Genomic DNA, 19,114 nt, shown 5'->3' with positions numbered 1-19,114 from the left:
ACACTACGTGCAATTTGCAAACACCAGTTAACCTAATCTGCATGTTTTGGGACTGTGGGAGAAAACTGGTGTGCCCCGAGAACACACACAGACCCGAGGGGGGAATCGAACCCTTGACCCTGGAGTGAGAAAAATAGACAGATAATTTAAATAAATCACTCAGATGTCTATATCTAATCAGCAACAAACTGGAAATAAATTACTTGAGGCAACTCGATGTCCAGGTGAAGACTCAGCTAGAGGAAGTAGAGGTGTGTTTCACGACTGAATTCCTGGCGGAGCCGACAAAAACAATTATTATTATTATTATTAATTTCTTTCAATTTTTACATTTTACAAAGCTTTTTAGGTACATTGTTTAACGTTGGAGCAAACGTGAGATAATCACTTGTGCTTAGGTTTATTGCATTCATTCATTTTTGGTCTCTACTCTACCCTGGTAATAGTCTCTCTGATTCAAGTGACTAAAGACAAATAAATAAAAACACATCACACGCACACACACACACACACCCCTTGCAAGTGAACAGAGCAATTATTTCTGACATAGGTATGGACTATGTTGTGATTCACTTCCTCAGACCTGTTTTTCTTGTTCTGATTTACATGTAAAAATCTGCCCCCACGAAGCAACGCAAACTGGAAATCATGAAAATATATAAAAAACCAGTCCAAGTGGGCAGGTCCAGGAGAAATGTGGTCATCGGTGGTACGTGATGTAGGCCAGGGATCTGCAGCTCCAGTCCTGGAGGTTCTTTTGTACAAACACAGCAGATTCAATTAATAATATTAACTAGCAGGTTTGGTGGGTGTGTTTGGGTGTTGGTGGCCCTCCAGGACTGATCTCTGACGTAGGCTGATCACACGTGAAATGCATGTTGAAGTCAACGTGAGGAAATCACATCCGGAAAAAAAATGAAACCACACACACTACACGTGTACAAAAAAGTGAGACATACTTTCTTAAATAGTTTTTAAACACACACACAAACGTGAGTCATGTTGATTGTCTACATTTGACCTTCATGAAAGGGAGCGTTTTATTGTAATTGTTTTGGCTTTGATTTAGAAAAGTCTAGTCTACATTCTTGTTAAATGTATTTAATTTTTTAATTATTATTAGTAAAAGTTATCATCTTGGACTGAAAATGTTTATTTACAACATTTAATCTGATTTGGGATGATTTAGTTTTCAGCTGAAATCAGGGAGTTTGAAGTAATGTTTTAAGACCTACAGACTTTGATAATAAAGTCATGGACAATAATGAGACGTTTTAATCAGCGCGATGATATTTTCAGGTTGAAATAAGAATGTACAAAGAGGTCCTGATATAACGAGACCTCTTAAACTATTAGATTGGCGTCTGTGTGTGGGATCAGTGTCCTTTCAGGTCTTGCTGATGATTTGAGGTTATGATAAGAAAGTACAGCCCTTTACTTCAACTTCCTTTTCCACTGATGCAAAAATGTGATGCTACCACAACCATTTTTATCATCTGCGAAGGTGCTCCTGGGCTTTGACGTCTCACCTTTACTCTTGGGTTTTTCTTCTGTTCTGTACATTTATTCATTTTTATACTGCTCATCCTGTACAGGGTCGCACGGAGGCCTGGAGCCCATCCCAGGAAACAGGAAAGGAGCACAAGGTGGTGTACACCCTGGACAGGGTGCCTATCCATCAGAGGGTCACACACACACACACACACACACACACATATGTTGTATAATCATTTTGCCTGATAAATAAAAAAGTAATAAAATTACTGAAAGCCCAATACTGCCTTTTTACGTTCAGCAAGTGTATTTTGAAATAAACACTTTTGTTCAGGGCCTCTATTTAAAAGAGATATAAACACAATCTGTCAATCTAATCTGTAGCTCCACAATGACGTCACCGTCTGCCTAAATGAACTACTCGACCCCCAGCGCGAGCTTCCCAGAGCAGCGCCGCTGTTGTGGCGAATCTTTTTCCTCTTTCTCTCTCTCCCTTTCTCTCTCTCTCTCTTTCTTCCCCCGGGGAATGGGTTTGTTGTCCTCCCCGTTGTGTAACACGGCGGTACACGTGAGCGCGGCAGCGGCCAGTGAAGTGCGCGGCGCCCAGGCCACGCCCACAGAGGGCTGCGCCGCGGCCAATCGCGGCGCGTGCGTGCCAGCGCTCCTAACGAATAGGCGTCGGGTGGGCGTGGCTTCGGGCGGTCGCGCTCACGTTGCAGTAATGCGTGTTCGTGTGTCTGGCCGAAGAACTAGAGAACCAGGAACAATAACACGCGAGCAGAGAAGTTTCACAGCGTGGAGAGTGAGCCGAGCCCCGGGGTTTAGGGACAACAGGAGGTTTTATAAATCTCTTTTGGGAGTTTAAACGCCGGAAAAATCCAGAAACAGAGAGAGAGAAAGAGTGCGCGTGCTGTCTTTAGACGCAACTTTCCAGCCGCACGCTCAAGTCACGCGCGCGAGGTAAAGCCAGTTTCACATGCAAGAGTTTATAACAGAAGTTAGATGATGAGAGATGTGTGTGTGAAATGTGAGATGTTGTGTGATGATGAGAGATGTTGTGTGATGATGAGAGATGTTGTGTGTTGTTGTGTGATGTTGTGTGTTGTTGTGAGATGTTGTGTGTTGTTGTGTGATGGGAGATGTTGTGTGATGGGAGATGTTGTGTGATGGGAGATGTTGTGAGATGTTGTGTGATGGGAGATGTTGTGTGATGATGGGAGATGTTGTGAGATGATGGGAGATGATGGGAGATGATGTGAGATGTTGTGAGATGTTGTGTGATGGGAGATGTTGTGTGATGATGGGAGATGTTGTGAGATGATGGGAGATGATGGGAGATGATGTGAGATGATGTGAGATGTTGTGTGATGTTGTGTGATGTTGTGTGATGGGAGATGTTGTGTGATGGGAGATGTTGTGTGATGGGAGATGTTGTGTGATGATGGGAGATGTTGTGAGATGTTGTGTGATGTTGTGTGATGGGAGATGTTGTGTGATGATGGGAGATGTTGTGTGATGATGGGAGATGTTGTGAGATGATGGGAGATGATGTGAGATGATGTGGGATGATGTGAGATGATGTGAGATGTTTTGTGATGATGTGAGATGTTGTGTGATGATGTGAGATGTTGTGTGGTGATGTGAGATGATGTGAGATTATGGGAGATGTTGTGTGATGATGTGAGATGATGGGAGATGTTGTGTGATGATGTGAGATGTTTTGTGATGATGTGAGATGTTGTGTGATGATGTGAGATGATGTGAGATGTTGTGTGATGATGTGAGATGATGGGAGATGTTGTGTGATGATGTGAGATGATGGGAGATGTTGTGTGATGATGTGAGATGATGTGTGATGATGTGTGATGATGTGAGATGTTGTGTGATGTTGTGTGATGATGTGAGATGTTTTGTGATGATGTAAGATGATGTGAGATGATGTGGGATGTTGAGATGTTATTAGACAATGTAAGATGTTATGAGATGAAACTAGATGATCTAAGATGTTATGAGATGTTATGTTTGATGCTTTGAACTGCTCTGGACCTTTAAAGCTAAGCGCGCCACTTGAGCTTAATACCTAACACTGTAATCCAGAGGCTCTTGCTTTAATACAGTAGTTCACTAATTGAAAATCACATTTCAAAATCTAATATAGTGATGGTTTCTGATGCATTTCTGGTGTTGTACAGTGATTCTACCAAGATACAGGTGTAAAGCCAGCAGGTCAGACACTGTACTATGGACTGCTTTATGTGCCAGGTGATGTAATGTAATGCCATGAACCAATCTGCTGCATTATTATTTTTTTTACAGTATGTGTGTGTGTGGACATTGTTTTCATACAGCTTGCATTGCACGTGATTGAAACACACACACACACACACACACACACGTAGCTGTATCATGCCTCTTCTTAATCAATGAGAAAACAATGGCATCATTTAGAAACCGGATTGTTTTCTCTTTTGTCTTTGACTTTTAATAAATGTATAACCTTTAAAAAAAATCTTAACCCTAAAGTAAAATCAGAATCGCCTTGTCATACCCGTTTCTTTGTGTTACACACCTATACAATATTATTTCTAAATAAAATTTTTACATTTTACAATTTTTTAATTTTTTCAAGTATTCGTGATGACATCATTCTTTATTAGTATTGTGCCCATCCAATAAAAGGCTCTAAAGTAGAAACCTATGTCCTGCCTCCAGGGTAGCGTCTTGCTGTACAATAGCTTTAGAAGTAAACATGTAAGTTTTTTTTTCAGCCTTCATGTACAGATTAAATTGTGAAATGTTATTTTTTTGCCAAAACTCAAGCGTGTACTTCACCTTCACCATCACTGTGACTTCCTGTTTTAAAAGGAAATACATCAAATTACAGAATAGAATCATGGCTCTCATAGACCTTCCATGGTAGTTAGTTTCTAGGGGTTTAATAGCATGTCTAGCTATGCACATCTTTTAGACATCGAAAGTCTATAGCTTCTTGTCTGGTCTTGGAGTTCTGATGTCAATGTATTGGTTCTTTTAATAACTGAGCGACTCAGTGGAAACTGCAGTTGACAGACTGTACTGAACATTACAGGCATGACGGGGCCGTCGTTTAAGTTCAGTTGTGTCTGTAGATCTGTTCTGCGCAGGGTCAAGACCTTATGCCTGTACAGCGACCTGCCATGAAGTGTTTGTGCTCCTCTCTCCAGTAGCCTATATTCATCCTTTATTAGGTGTTAAAGCCAGAAATTGTATTATGCAGAGTGTGTGTGTGTGTGTGTGCATGTTATAAATATACAGGGTTATTTTTATATTATAGCGATGTTATTTTTTCCTTTGACCCCTTTGTGCAATGTCCACTTCTCAATTCTGATCAGAGGTTGTTGATTAATTTTCTCTGACCGTAGTGCGGCTGCGACTCACAGGTTTATATGGAAGCACTCTTATATTAAAGTAGTTTGTTAAAGTTTTTAAAGTAGCATGGAGTTATCAACTCGTGTTGATTATTTCTCTCCAACAGCAGACCTTAAAGTGTCCTACTCCTCACTCATGTTCTTCCTGAAACCTTCCTGAAAGTTTTAATAATGTGGATGTAGTAAGATCGCACTTCCAAAGAATCTAACAGAAGTCAGTTTATCAGATCTGAGCTCTGATTCTTATGATAACAATATGTCTAAGTAAGCAGTAATATATTATATAAGCGTATATTATTGCCTTTCACAGAGCTGATAACAACAGCAGCCCGTGTTCATAAGAAATCACGTTACAGACGTGGGTGCCATTATTTACCAAGCCATGAAATGAAAACCTTGCTGTTTGTTTGCATGTGTGTACCTGCGTAACAGTCAGGACACACTCACTCACACACACACACACACACACACGTTCCTTTAGCCAGTCTCAGTGGCTGCTCAGCAAGGTGTCGAAGCTGTGCGTAAGACAGCAGTAGTAGCACAGCGGGTGCACAGATACTCCACCGTACTCCAACACTACTCTGTAGTGCATGTGTGATAAAAAGCAATTATTCTGGTGTATTTCCTTATCCAGAAATAGACAGGAACATACGTCTGGGCGCGAAACAATCAAAACATGGTCTAATGGGAGTCTAAAGGCGCTTAATGTTACATGTTTAAATATTAGTTTATTCCAAACTAATATTTGAACACCATTACACAGCATTAAAGGTCACCTATTATCCGAAATTGTCCTTTTAGTCATTTTTAGACAGGTTCAGACGGGTCTCTGGTGAGTGTGTGGGTGTGTATGTGTGTGTGTAAACAAAGGTTCTGAGTGGAAAAACATTTTGCCCGTCTAATTTCCCTCTGATGTGACATCATATAAGAACAAACTCCTCCCCCTGTTTCTGTCAAATTCTGTCCTATTAATCTCTGAAAGAACTAAGGCTAGAGATGAAGTAGCTGCTTTGTACTAATCACACATACTGTACGCTAGAGATTAGCAGAGAGAGATTATCTTCCGTGAGCGATACAGTATGAGGCAATCGTGGAAACAAATGGAAGTTGTTTGAGGCTTCGGTCGTCTTGTCAGGCGTACGGTAACCGTGCGTACAAGGGCGCAACCTCAGCAACCCCACGATTGGGTGTTGCATGCTTTTTTTTAAAGCTGATTCATTCTCAAGGTTTAGGCGCACCAATAATGATCTCATCTACCATCTACACCTGCTCTAATTTCTCATTTCCTTTTCTCTTGGTGAATAGGAAGCTCTTCTTATTCCTTTGTAACAGCGCCACCTACAGGACCGGAGCGTTCCTCCGTCAGAGCTAGCGGTGATCTGGGCTTGTGAGCTCAGGGGCTTGTAGGGGTTTTATCACGGCCTCCTTTGGGGTCTGTGTAACAGTAGATTTGAGTTATAGCTGAGAACCTTTTTAGATTTCAAGTGCTCAGCAGAAGTCGTGTAAATTAAATGAAAACACTTGTATTTATAGCAAAAAATCCTAACTCTTCAGTTATTATAACTCTTGAGTTATAACCTTTGAGATGAGGATTCTCAGGCATGCATGAGTGTGAAGTGTAAGTTTGCAGCTGCCCCATCCACTGTGTGATCCCGTATCAGAGATGTATTTATTCTTCACTTGCGGCATGGCGGTCCTGCCTTCCTTAGGGCCTCTCACACCTCCCTGAGTAATGCAAGCCGGTTATGTAACTTCACAGCAATGACTCAGACAAGGTTCTCCGCTCAGGGAAAAAAAAAAACAAAAAAACATACATATGTGATGTGCAAAGTCGAATCTCAACTTTGACATTAATTAGAGCTGAGTATACAGTATAGGGGTTGTTGTGCCTTTTGAGTACCCAAAAGAAACCCACCAGGCACGGGGAGAACATGCAAACTCCATGCACACAGACCCCAAGGTGGGACTCGAACCCAGACCCTGGAGGTGCAAGGAGACAGTGCTATCCACTAAGCCACTGTGCTTCCCAATGACACATAGCTGGTGTACAAGCGATAGTTTTTTACTTGCCTAATTTCTTTTGTGTTTTAAAACAATGTAAAATACTCATGGCCAGGCCCGATTCCCGTCTCTGTGTGCATGGAGTTTGCATGTTGTCCCCGTGTTTGGTGGGTTTCCTCCGGGTACTCCGGTTTCCTCCCACAGTCCAATGACATGTAGGTAAGGTTAATTGGCGTTCCCAAATTGCCCATAGTGTGTGAATGAGTGTGTGTATGTGTGTGTGTCTTGCAATTGATTGGCATACTGTCCAGGGTGTAACCTCATACCCTAAGTCTCCTGGGATAGGCTTCAGGTCCTTGTGACCCTGAATACAGGATAAAGCGGTATAGAAAATGAGTGAGTGAGTGAGTAAATACTGTATATTAAATTAAGTATTTAAAATATAATAATTTTCACACAGGAATTAAATTAATTAAATAATCATATATAAAAAATACACATACAGTATATACATATAATTGGTAATAATATATATACTGTAATATTGAAGCATCACCTACAGAACATGGCGAGGCTTTTTAAATGTTATACACATCATCTGAATGAGACACTAAATTAAATCACAATTTCTCCTTACAGGCATCTCAAACATCTCCACTCACACTAAGGACTTAACATGGGACTCATCGTCAGGGCTCACAGATGGATTTCTCTGTAGAACCACAGTGTTAACCGGTCCAGAGACAGGAACAAACCCAAAGAGCCACAGAGTGACCATTTGTCCAGGTGACCGTCCAGAGCATGCAGAGTGGAGACAGCTACCAGGATGGAGAAGAGAACGGTCCTCTTGATCCGAGCTGCATGGAGCGCGGCGTTCCTGTCGAGCAGGTCAGCGGCAAGTCAGAATCCGGCTCTGGTTCGAGTTCTGGAATGGCGTCAGGATCCAGATCGGGTTCAGGAGAGGACGAGGAGGTGGATGGACAGTGCGTGGCTGAGGAGAGCACCAGGGAACCTTCTGGAGGAGCACAAGGTCAGGAGGACGTGGAGATGAACAGCGATAGTGTTGCTGGAATGACGTGCAGACAGATAGGAACCTTCGCAGATAGGAGTTTTGGGAGCACCACGGGATCAGGCAGCACCAAGAGGTAATGATGTGACAATAACACAGTGTGTGTTAAGTCTGTTCATCATCATTAGTGTTTATGGATGCGTGTTGTGTTTGTCTCCATGAAGTCTGAAGTCTGTGACCGGGTCATCATCCTGCAGCCTCCACAGCACGGGCTTCAGTCAGAGCAGACACTACGCAGACGGCGGGTAAATCCTACACACACTTTACTGTTCATTTGTTTCATTGTTCTATGTGTGCAGCACTTGTAACAGGTTTAAGTGTGTTAAAATTGAGATGTTCAGTATAAACAAATTGTCCTGGGATTGAGGTCTTCATGATCATATACACACACTTTATCATTTCAAAAAAAAATTTAAAGAGCTAAACCGAGATTATGATTTTTTTTTATTGTCTTTGTAACAAATAGTGTAGAGTAATTTATTATCTGAAATTACAAAAATGTTCACAAATGGTTAAAGGTGTTACGTAAAAATGATGTATTTTGTAAAATTACTTATTAACTGCCCCATGACATGAGACATGACCCAGTGAGAAACAGGTGCGGATGATGACAGATGATCAGGCCGGTGATTAGGTTACTGTGATGCTGAATGCTGGGTGGTTATAACAGACGAGAGGGGAAATGAGGTCGCTGCTGAGATTCTTACATAAGAAACCTGTTTTTATCTTTAATTATAAAATGCACTTTGCAGCCTGTTGCAGTAAAACATTCGTTCCCAGTTCTTTCATTTAATCTACATCATTTAATAAGAATTCTGTGAATTTTGGCTCCAGACTTTTGCACAGGACTATACACAGTAGATAAGAAGTGTTCATTTAATAATAACAAATCGTACAGAATAAAAAAGTTTAGGATTTTTTATTTTTATTTTTTTTTTAGATGTTTTAACATTCGGTGTGTTAGCAGCGCTGTGACACGTGTGACTGCTTTGTGTGTTTGTGTGTCAGTGAGCGAGCGGAGCAAGGCCATCATGATCACCGGGAGATGATGCACACGGTGCAGGAGATGAAGAAGAGACTGCCGTTGGAGAAGAGGTGCCGCAGCAAACCCAGCACTGTGGAGGCTCTGAACTACGCCCTTAAATGTGTCAAACAAGTTCAAGGTAAAGAAACACACTCGCACACACACACACAAACAGGGGCATTTAAATGTCAAGGCTTAATAATAAAGAATCTTGCGTAAAACACTTTTCTTAGAAATGAACTGAAAATGATTCTCTAATCTGACTTTTGATCTTTATGCAATTTTTAATCGACAGACAGGCAGACAGACAGACAGACAGACAGACAGACAGACAGACAGACAGATAGACAGACAGATAGACAGATAGACAGACAGACAGACAGACAGACAGACAGACAGATAGACAGACAGACAGACAGACAGACAGATAGATCATTTTACCAAAGAAATGTGATTTACAGTATTCAGGAAACTTTGTTCCTTTGTTCCCGGAAAGCTGAACCCATCCCAGCCCAGGTGTTATTAAGGTCTCTCTCTCTCCAGTTGGTTAACATGCGAGCGATTTTAAGATCAGCTTAAACCCCGGTCGCTGTTAATCTTAAGACTGTGTAACAATAAGAGAAATACAAATGGAAAAATGCTAAACAGAACGCAGAAATTCCCACACCAGCGTGTCGGGACAGACTCAGGGATTTGATTCGTGACTCTCTCACCGAGAGCAGACGCTGGTTATGTAACGTGTGAGCGCTGGATTGTATGAGACAGAGGCGCTGCTGCTGAAAAGTAGCCAAGGTAAACGTTGGCTTGCTGAATCTGCACATTCCCCCCCCCCGACTCGGAGATAAAGTACGCGATAAAGTCCAGTTTATGGTCCATTCTCAAACGGTGTAAGGGGAATATGACTAGGACTTACACAGACTTAACTCCACAACTGTATGCTCCAAAATCCCTGCGTGTTTGTCTCTCCTGTAATAACATCTGTTCTGTACACTTGAAACCATTTGCTCGTTAACCGCGTAGTCTGACTCACACGCCGACTGACTTGACACGTTGCTGGGTTTTCACCTTTCACGTCAGCTTTGTCTATTTTTCTTTGCTGTGGCGCCCCCTTGTAGCGAACAGCGAGTACTACAAGTTACTGATGTGCAGCGGAGTGGAGGAGAGGAAAGACGTCGCTACGAGGTGCAGCCTGGAGCAGCTGGAGAGCATCACATCTGAACACACACTCAAAAATACAGTAAGGTCACTTTGTGGTGAAGTGTACGGTACAAAAATCTGGCGCAGGAGTAACACAGCCTGGGTGCTCTGTATTCATGTCCTGATGTTTTTGTTTCTCCTCCTCACCCAGGACTCCTTCGTGGTGGTGTTCTCACTGGCCACAGGACGAGTGGTGTACGCGTCGGAGCAGGCGTCCAGCATCCTCAACTGCAAGCGCAAGTTCCTCGACTCGGCCAAGTTTGTCGAGCTGTTGTTTCACCAAGACGTCAATGTGTTTTACTCTCACACCGCACAACCGCACCTGCCGCCCTGGAACCTGGGGGCGGATAGCGGTGAGTACACGGACCCGGGACGACATGAACAGCGCTTTTTGTCTGCACACCTGTGTATCTTTTTGTGGTGTATATACAGTAGATAGATTTTTTTTATATAAAAATACAAATTACATATATTTATGTAATTTATCGCAAATAAATATGACTTTAAATTTATTAAAAATGTTCTTCTCTCTCTCTCTCTCTCTCTCTCTGTGTGTGTGTGTGTGTGTGTGTAGCTGCTGTTCTTTTCGAATGTGCCCAAGTCAAGTCCTTCTTCTGCAGAATCAGGTCAGAGCACAAACACGGTCTTCACGAGTCTTTAACTCACGGCGTATGACCGTTACACCCTTCGTATCAGCGTCACTCCTCTCAGGGACATCCTCTTACTCTTATGACTGGGATGCAGGGAACTTTTATTTTAGAAACATGATTAATTATTCAGATTCACGTTGCCTGGACTCATCTAGTGTGGTCCTTTCAAAAGGAAATACAACTTAAGGGTCAAAAGAATATGCAGTGCATAAGAGCACGAAACACAGAGGATAATAAAATACAACATGACGGAATGACCAATGTGTAACTTACTTCTTGTAGCCAGTTACACTAAGAATAATATGATATTGGTGTTGATCTGGACTTGATAATATTACGTCTCAAAGTTCTCATTTCTACAGATTTGTTTATCTATTAATTGGCTACCTTGTGGGGCAAATATTTACAGCTTAGTCGTAGCATTTACATTACATAATTACAAAATTGGCAAAGGAAAATAGCAATTTTAAGTTAAAAGCAAATTTGTATGTTTAAGCATAGCTTTATACTTATATAATTGTATTATAATCCTTTTTAGAACTAAACATAAGCCGTATTTTTATTTTTTACTGAAATGCTTCTGACATCTAATGTTAAATTGGCATTTTGTGTTGAAATTGTGTGTGTGTGTGTGTGTGCGCACGTGCATGCTCGTGAAGAGGAGGGAAGGACCGCGATGGCGAGATGCGCTACAACCCGTTCCGTCTCACGCCGTACCTGCTGAAGGTTCAGGGCTTGGGCGGGGAGGGGGAACACCCATGCTGCTTGGCTCTGGCTGAACGCATCATCTCAGGATACGAGGGTGAGGCTCTTCTGACCTGTCACCTTTATGAAAGCAAGGACTAAACCGAGTCATGTTTTGTTTTTGTTTTTGTTTTTTTTGTTTTTTTAATGAGTCCCTGTTGCTTCACAGCTCCCCGGATCCCCACGGATAAGCGCATCTTCACTACAACACACTCTCCAGGGTGTGTGTTCTTAGAAGTCGATGACCGGTGAGTGTTTCCTGTAGGCCCTGAGACAGGTGTGACACTGAAAATAAGTTTAACATCAAGGAAGAAGATCGTTGTGATCAGTGCTCTATGTGTGTGTGTGTGTGTGTGTGTGTGTGTTTCCAGTGCTGTGCCTTTACTTGGCTACCTCCCTCAGGACCTGGTAGGCACTTCGGTGCTGACCTGCCTCCACCCTGAGGACCGCACCCTCATGCTGGCCATGCATCGAAAAAGTACGCACACTTTCAACTCTTACTAACACACAGCGCAAAAACACACCCACCTGGCCACCTAATATTAATATATTGGCATTCATTTTACAATTAATTTATGATAATTTGCTCTTTCCCGACATCATAAGTTTACCGATCATGTTTCGTGTACCCAAAAATTTGCCTTTAATTGTATAACACTTGTCCACATGTACTGTACACAAACACTGTACTTCTTCAACCGTAGGTCTTCCTCACTTATTAATAAAACACAAAAACCTTTATCCAGCACATAAAACTTCATATAAAGCTATAAAGATCTTCACGTTCTACATTTGAAGTAAAAACGCAGCTTATTCCCACGGTTTCCATGCAGAGGCCGCACGCAAACAATAATCTGTTCACACAAGAGAAACAAGCCTTATGGGATTTTCAGGGCACTGTGAGCCCAGCAGGAGGCGATATAACAATATGCATTACGGTAACACCAACCAAATGCTTAAGAGTTCACAAATTCTAGTCTTACCTTGACAAGTTCACTGTTGGAGATGCGTGAAAAATAGGCAGAAGAATCTGCAGCCCAGAAAAAATAAGTGGGCAGGATCTGTTGCCCAGGTAACCGTAAAATCACTTTGCTGCACTAATTAATCAGATTTCTGTAAAGCAGGACTAGGGGGGAATTGTTTTGTTCTTGTCCTATCCATAGGGGCGGAGCTCAGTTACTATGTGGTGTGAGTGAAAGCGTGACCACTTGTGACAGCATTAGAAAACCATCATCCGAAAAAAGTGATTTTTGATGTTTCGGCTTTTGTCGTAGTTCTGAAATACGCAGGTCAGCCACCGTTCGAACATTCCCCGATCCGCTTCCGCTGTCAAAACGGAGACTACGTTACGCTGGACACCAGCTGGTCCAGCTTCGTCAACCCCTGGAGTCGCAAGGTGGCTTTCATCATCGGCAGGCACAAAGTCCGCACGTAAGCAACCACACACACTGAAACGTTCACGTACTGTAAGTTAGAATAAACTGATAAACAAACCAAAAAAAAAAATATATATATATATATATATATATATATATATATATATATATATATATATATATATATATATATATACATGTATTAATAATTTGTGTGTATGTGGATGCAGGGGGCCTCTGAATGAGGATGTATTTGCTGCACAGAATAAAGCAGAACTTCCTGTTATGCATGAAGATGTTAAAGAACTGCAGGCCATGATCTACAAGCTCTTCCTACAGGTGAGACACACACACACACACAGGTGCACTCTCACGCACACACACCTTACAAAATAAAGGGACACCATCGAAGTTATGAACGTGTTTCCTATAGTGACATACGAACCCCGGACATACATGCACAATGCACACATTTATGCTCACATACTGTAACACAATGCATTAAGTCAGTTTTGTTTTCTCCTTTCAGCCAGTCCACACCAATGGCTCAAGCGGATACAGCAGCCTGGGTAGTAATGGTTCCCATGAGCACTACATTAGCATGGCTTCATCCAGCGACAGCAATGGGAACCCGTGGGAAGAATCGCACGCAGAGCCGGTGAGCCGAGCTTCACATTCGCATTAAAAAATGCAAGCCAGAGGTTGTGATGGTAAGAAGGGAAAAAACAAAACTCTGTGGACTGTTTTCTTTTGTTTCTTATTTTTGTTAAATAGGTGACTCTACAGCAGATATGTGCTAATGTTAATAAACTGAAGACGGGAGGCCAGCGGGCGTACCTGGACTCCCGGGGTAAAGTCCCATCAGCGTGGAAAGTCAGCACAGGTAAAAAGCGAGGTACACGTATGTTCAAGATTAAGAATAGATAACTTTATACATTTATTTTCAGGTAATACGCTATAAGTAGTGACATGTGTATAGACTCTAAACCCCTTCTCCTTTCTGCTTTAAAAACTCCAGCTCCGATCCCCAGCTGTGGTCAGCGTATGGAGGTTCAGCGTCTCAGAAGCTCCCTCGAGAATGCGCACAGGAAGTCTCACGTTCCATCCTACCAACAGATTAACTGTGTGGACAGCATCATTAGGTAACACACTCTCTGTGCTGATTAACTTTCTATAACAGGAGATTGAATAGGACAGCATGTTTACTTTACACTTTTTTTACACTGGAATGAGTCTCCAGTGTCAGAGCTTTCAAAACGTGAAGCAGTATGACAGAAAAATTTACAGAGGAGGTTATGCTTAACATAATAACATAATGTTATTAAGTAATTTTTTTACTTTTATTTTAGCTATAAATGTATAGAAACTAATTAGAAAATTTGCTTTGATCTTTAAAAATACTAAGGATGGGAAATGGAATAATTAAGAATTAACTCATACATTTTATTAGTTACATTATTTCATAATTGGCATGATGCATCTAAATGTCCTCCTTCATATATTTCATAAATATCAACTTTCTGATCTCTTTTAAACTTTCCTTCAAGGATTTTCTTTTAACCCAACATGGTCTTCTTTACTTCCTGCAGATATTTGGAGAGCTGCAGTGCCCCTGCTCTAAAACGGAAAAGTGAATCCTTATCCATCGCCACATCCTCCTCTTCTACCACATCCGAGGAAGACAAGACCCCAGCAGTTCCACTGGCGGACAGGACTAACGCTAATGGTACAGTCTTAAAGGAACTGTGTCTGTGTGTTTTTTTGTTGTTGTTGTTGTTGTTTTTTTAATAATGTCCCTGTATTGTTAATAAAACCTCTTCTTTATAGAGGCAACCATGAAAGCAAGTGTTGGTCTGGAGAGTCAGGTGTTAGCCGAATCTACAGTGACAGCAGCCGTGGTTGGGGCTCCACTGACTGACATCACTCTGTCCACTAAGGCAATGAGTGTAGTGTCGATGACCAGCCAATGCAGCTACAGCAGCACCATCGTGCACGTTCCTCAGCCTGAATCTGGTTAGTGGTTATAAATCATAAACATAAAACACATAAACACAGATGTGTTCACTGTTTTCACAGTCTCTGTCTTACAGAAGTGACCGCTCTGGAGGATGCCCCGATGGGAAGCGAACCGGCCGACCCAGCTCCCGGGCCATCACGTCCGGTCCCCAGCTCCACCACAATGGCTCCTGAAGAGTTACAAGTTGTGGGACTGACCAAGGAGGTGCTCTCGGCACACACGCAGAAAGAGGAGCAGGAGTATGTGGACCGCTTCAGGCATCGCATCCTGGAGAGCCCGTATAGCTCCTACCTCCAGCAGGACAACAGCAGCATGGCGCACTCCAACCACAGAGGTGTGCGAAAGCTCGGAAATGACTTTAAATCAATTTTGAGTAGATTCTTTTTATTGTTCATCAGGTTGTGTATTCGATATCATATGGTGACTAAAACGTCCTGTTTTTAAGAGATCTCACTAACCCCATAACCCCAATAACTGCTATTTCTTCTTCTCTTGTAGGGGATTACGTCATGAGACCCCCGAGCACGAGAGACTGGAACAGATCCCACTCAGGCAAACCCAGACACAAGCGTGCCAAGCCTCAGGCCTCATCCGACAGTGACGGCTCACGGCCTGGACAGTTCCTGCCGATAACCTCATCTGCTCCTAATAACTCCGCATCTGAATCTTCCCAACCCAAACCCAACCCAAATTTTTTCTCGCCTGTGGTTATGCCCATTCAGCCCCCGTACTACCCCGTCCCACCTCAGGCTGGTGCCATGCAGCCTACCGTGGTGCAGCCTGACCAGGCACAGCCAGTCATGCAGGTCATGAATCCTTTCATGTCTCCCGTCGTGGCCGTCATCATGCCCTACCCTGCCAACTACACGCTCTATCCCCAGGCCGTACCAGGCATGCCAGGTGTACCGAGTGCAGCTCCACCTGGATTACTGCCTCCTCCATTCCCCCATCTTTCCTACATGTCCCTGATGGACAATCCACCTGCTCAGCCTGGCCCCAGCTCAGTGCCCACAGCTTCAGGAGAGGTGCCGTCATCTCCGATTTCATCCCCGTGGCCGGAGGAGGACATGGACGGTGCTCAGCCCACAGCACTGTTTTCCAGTTCCAGGTCTAGCAGTCCACTACAGCTCAACCTGCTACAGGAGGAGCTCCCCAAACCCGACGCCCCACAGAGCAACACAGGCCGAGCTGAAAGTCTGCACGAGCAGCACACTAAGGAGGTTAGACTCTCAGAATAAACTCGTCCCAGATGTTATGGTTGATATTAATATTGACTGTATTATTTATCGTCTTTTTTTCTTTTTGTAGAAGGAAGACTCATAACTAACTGTGATTGCACTGTGATTGTGTTTTATGATCAAGACTTTGACTGATTGTAACGCTCTGCTTTGAAGGAGGACGCTCCCAGGGGCTCGGGTGATCAGGAGGACGCTCAGTCCACCTCCAGCGTGCTGCTGGACCTGCTGCTGCATGAGGACGCTCGCTCCGGAACCGGCTCCAACGCCTCGGGTAGCGGATCAGGAGAATCCGGGGGTTCTCTGGGTTCAGGTTCAGGCCTGGGCTCTAACGGTACCTCTACCAGCCATACAGGTACACAGTGAAATCACAGAATTATAGTGAAAATATAGAGCCGTAGAAATCACAAGGTATAGCTTTTGTTTTTGTCAGCCATTTTAAAGTCAGTAAAAGAGTTAGAAAGAGGCGATGTAGCGATGTGTGTAGTTTAAGCAGCAAACAATGGAACGTCCAAGCTATAGCACCTGATTGTTGTACTTTTTTTTAACTGTCCCACACCAACAGGAAGCAGTAACAGCAGCAAGTACTTCGCCAGCAACGACTCATCAGGCCGGTCCCATACGGCCAGGAAGAGCCAGGATGCACCAGAACCATCCAACTTCACCAAATGTGTGGAGAACTCGCTGTGGACCATGATCCGGCACACACCAGAGCCGGTCATGATGACCTATCAGATTCGTCCCAGGTACCCGAGCCCAGACAGGCCTGTAGGGTGTGTCTCCCTAAGCTGGCGCACCTCGTCGCTTCTGTGAGAATGTAAGAGGAACATTACTGTCTGGGTCATCTCTGTCCACAGGGGAGAGAGTCACACTTGCTGAGGTAGTTCTCTCCAAGCTAGTAGTCTCATTGCACTGTTTCTCCCTGAGGTAGGTGAATCCAGGTGACAGTTTCTATCACAGATCAGCACGCTGCGGTGATTAAACACACGTAGAACAGACTGTGGATGGAGAAGTAGACTGACCGAGAAGTAGCCTGAAGCTCATTCTGAAGCTCTCTAGACTGGCAGTCGAATCTCAAAAGCGCGTGTGTGTGTGTGAGTGTGTGTGTGTGCGCAAATGTTTCAGCCCTTATTCTATATGCTTCTACCTGTGTACAGGGACCAGGCACAGGTTCTGAAGGAGGACCGGGAGAAGCTGCTCCTCCTGCAGCCGAGGCAGCCGCGGTTCACGCAGGAGCAGAAGCAGGAGCTGGCCGAGGTTCATACCTGGATCCACCATCACAGCGTACCTGAGGAGATAAACACACGAGTAAGCATCGCCATACACACATACAAATGAGACAGGTTTGTTCAATTATGACAAATGTAATGATGCCCTGTAGAAAGATGAAGAGTTTGTGTGTGTGTGTGTGTGTGTGGGGGGGGGGGGGGGGGGGGGGGGAATCGGGTTAATCAGATTAATCGCCTTATTTCCACAAGCATATATTCCTGTGTTGTGTTTTTTAGGGATGTGTGAACTGCAGTCACACTGCTACGGGAGGAAGTGACGCAGCGACCCACTGTGCCAGCTCGCCCGCTCCAGACAGCTCAAGCGCTCAGGATCGTCCCACAGAGGCTATCAGTCCTGCCACTGATACCTGAAACCGCTCCCCTGAGCACTTTAAGGGAAAAACTCCGCCTTTTTTTTTTTTTTTTACTCTGACTCCTACCATGAGGTTATGAGGAAGTATAGCAGCGGAGTCTGTGTCGACGCCAGTGCCATTAGGAGGACGTGACATTAGGAGGACGTGACATTAGGAGGACGTGAAGCAGGATTCTGCTTAATACAGGAACCAAATTGAGAACCTGCTCGAACCACGACGACAGACTGATCTTCGTCCGTTCCGCACATTGGATCTATGCGACTGTGAAATCTTTTACGCTCTGTTAGCGGAACTCTAATTTATATAATTCTTCTATTCGTATTTTTCTATGGTTACGGCTCTATTTCAGAGTTTCACTGTGTGTTTTTTTTTTTTTTGTATGAAGATGCTGACGCGCGTCGGTCGGTGTTGACCGGTGTGTCTTGTCGTTCATGACGATTCCTCATTGGTCGTCCTTGTTAAACGAAACGAGCACCTTGTCTCTTAAAATCCATTTGCACTGTATATCAATGCTTCAAGCTGTGATTCTGTGATTTCTGTCCTTTTGTCCCATGTCTCAGTTCCACATCGTGATTATTTATACGATAATACACAACGCTTTGCGATTATACAGCAAACTGTGGCTTTTATTGCACGTCGTATCAGCTCTACATTTTGTCATTATTTAACCCACATCTGAATCCACTGCCACGTTACAAATAAAGTATTTCATGCTTCTCAATTAGTTATTACATCAATAGAAGCTTAAATTAAGGAATAAGCAATGACTTCCCTCCTTGCAAGCACTCGTACTGAAATGTAGCACTTTTTATGATTAAACATAATTTAGTTGGGTATTTTTTAATGACCAAATTAGCTGATAACTACCGAATCATTTCCAAATTCGAACATTTCCGGATCATATCATAATATGATCGAAAATTGTTCTAGGATAAATATACAATATAAAATAAGTAGGATATTAGTGTCCATTTTTTTTTTTTTGCTTTTGGTTCTGCTCACTATGTTAAGAGGCTCAAACCAGAAAAACTTTTACAATTTTTTAGCAAAAATTAAATCACCTAAGTGCTCCTAAAGAACCTGATGTAAAGTCTTGTTCTTCAGGCCAAGGCCACGTTATAATGTGATATTTATTTATTTCTATTATTATTATTTTTATTGACCTTTTCCACCACTCTTTAAATCCCTTACATTATAACATTATATTATATCGTTTCGAATAAATCAGTTTAATGTTTAATATCTTTCTGCCATGAAA

General features: G+C 43.0%; 1 protein-coding gene across 1 annotated transcript; it reads left to right on the top strand.

Annotated features, from left to right (window-relative positions):
- The first annotated feature begins 2,197 nt into the window (after positions 1–2,197).
- per3 (period circadian clock 3) lies at positions 2,198–18,577 on the top strand. Its single transcript, XM_053483807.1, has 23 exons — positions 2,198–2,454; positions 7,542–8,047; positions 8,136–8,216; positions 8,980–9,134; positions 10,111–10,232; positions 10,344–10,545; positions 10,767–10,818; positions 11,502–11,644; positions 11,756–11,834; positions 11,958–12,064; positions 12,861–13,017; positions 13,193–13,301; positions 13,492–13,620; positions 13,737–13,857; positions 13,972–14,104; positions 14,552–14,688; positions 14,790–14,975; positions 15,053–15,313; positions 15,478–16,199; positions 16,374–16,569; positions 16,780–16,960; positions 17,372–17,522; positions 17,720–18,577. The coding sequence occupies exons 2-23, from the start codon at positions 7,704–7,706 to the stop codon at positions 17,852–17,854; spliced, it is 3,903 nt and encodes a 1,300-aa protein (XP_053339782.1). The 5' UTR covers positions 2,198–2,454; positions 7,542–7,703; the 3' UTR covers positions 17,855–18,577.
- The last annotated feature ends 537 nt before the right edge of the window (positions 18,578–19,114 follow it).

Source organism: Clarias gariepinus, chromosome 23, assembly GCF_024256425.1.
Source record: "Clarias gariepinus isolate MV-2021 ecotype Netherlands chromosome 23, CGAR_prim_01v2, whole genome shotgun sequence".
Lineage (NCBI taxonomy): Eukaryota > Metazoa > Chordata > Actinopteri > Siluriformes > Clariidae > Clarias > Clarias gariepinus.
This window is presented reverse-complemented; position numbering and strand designations above follow the sequence as displayed.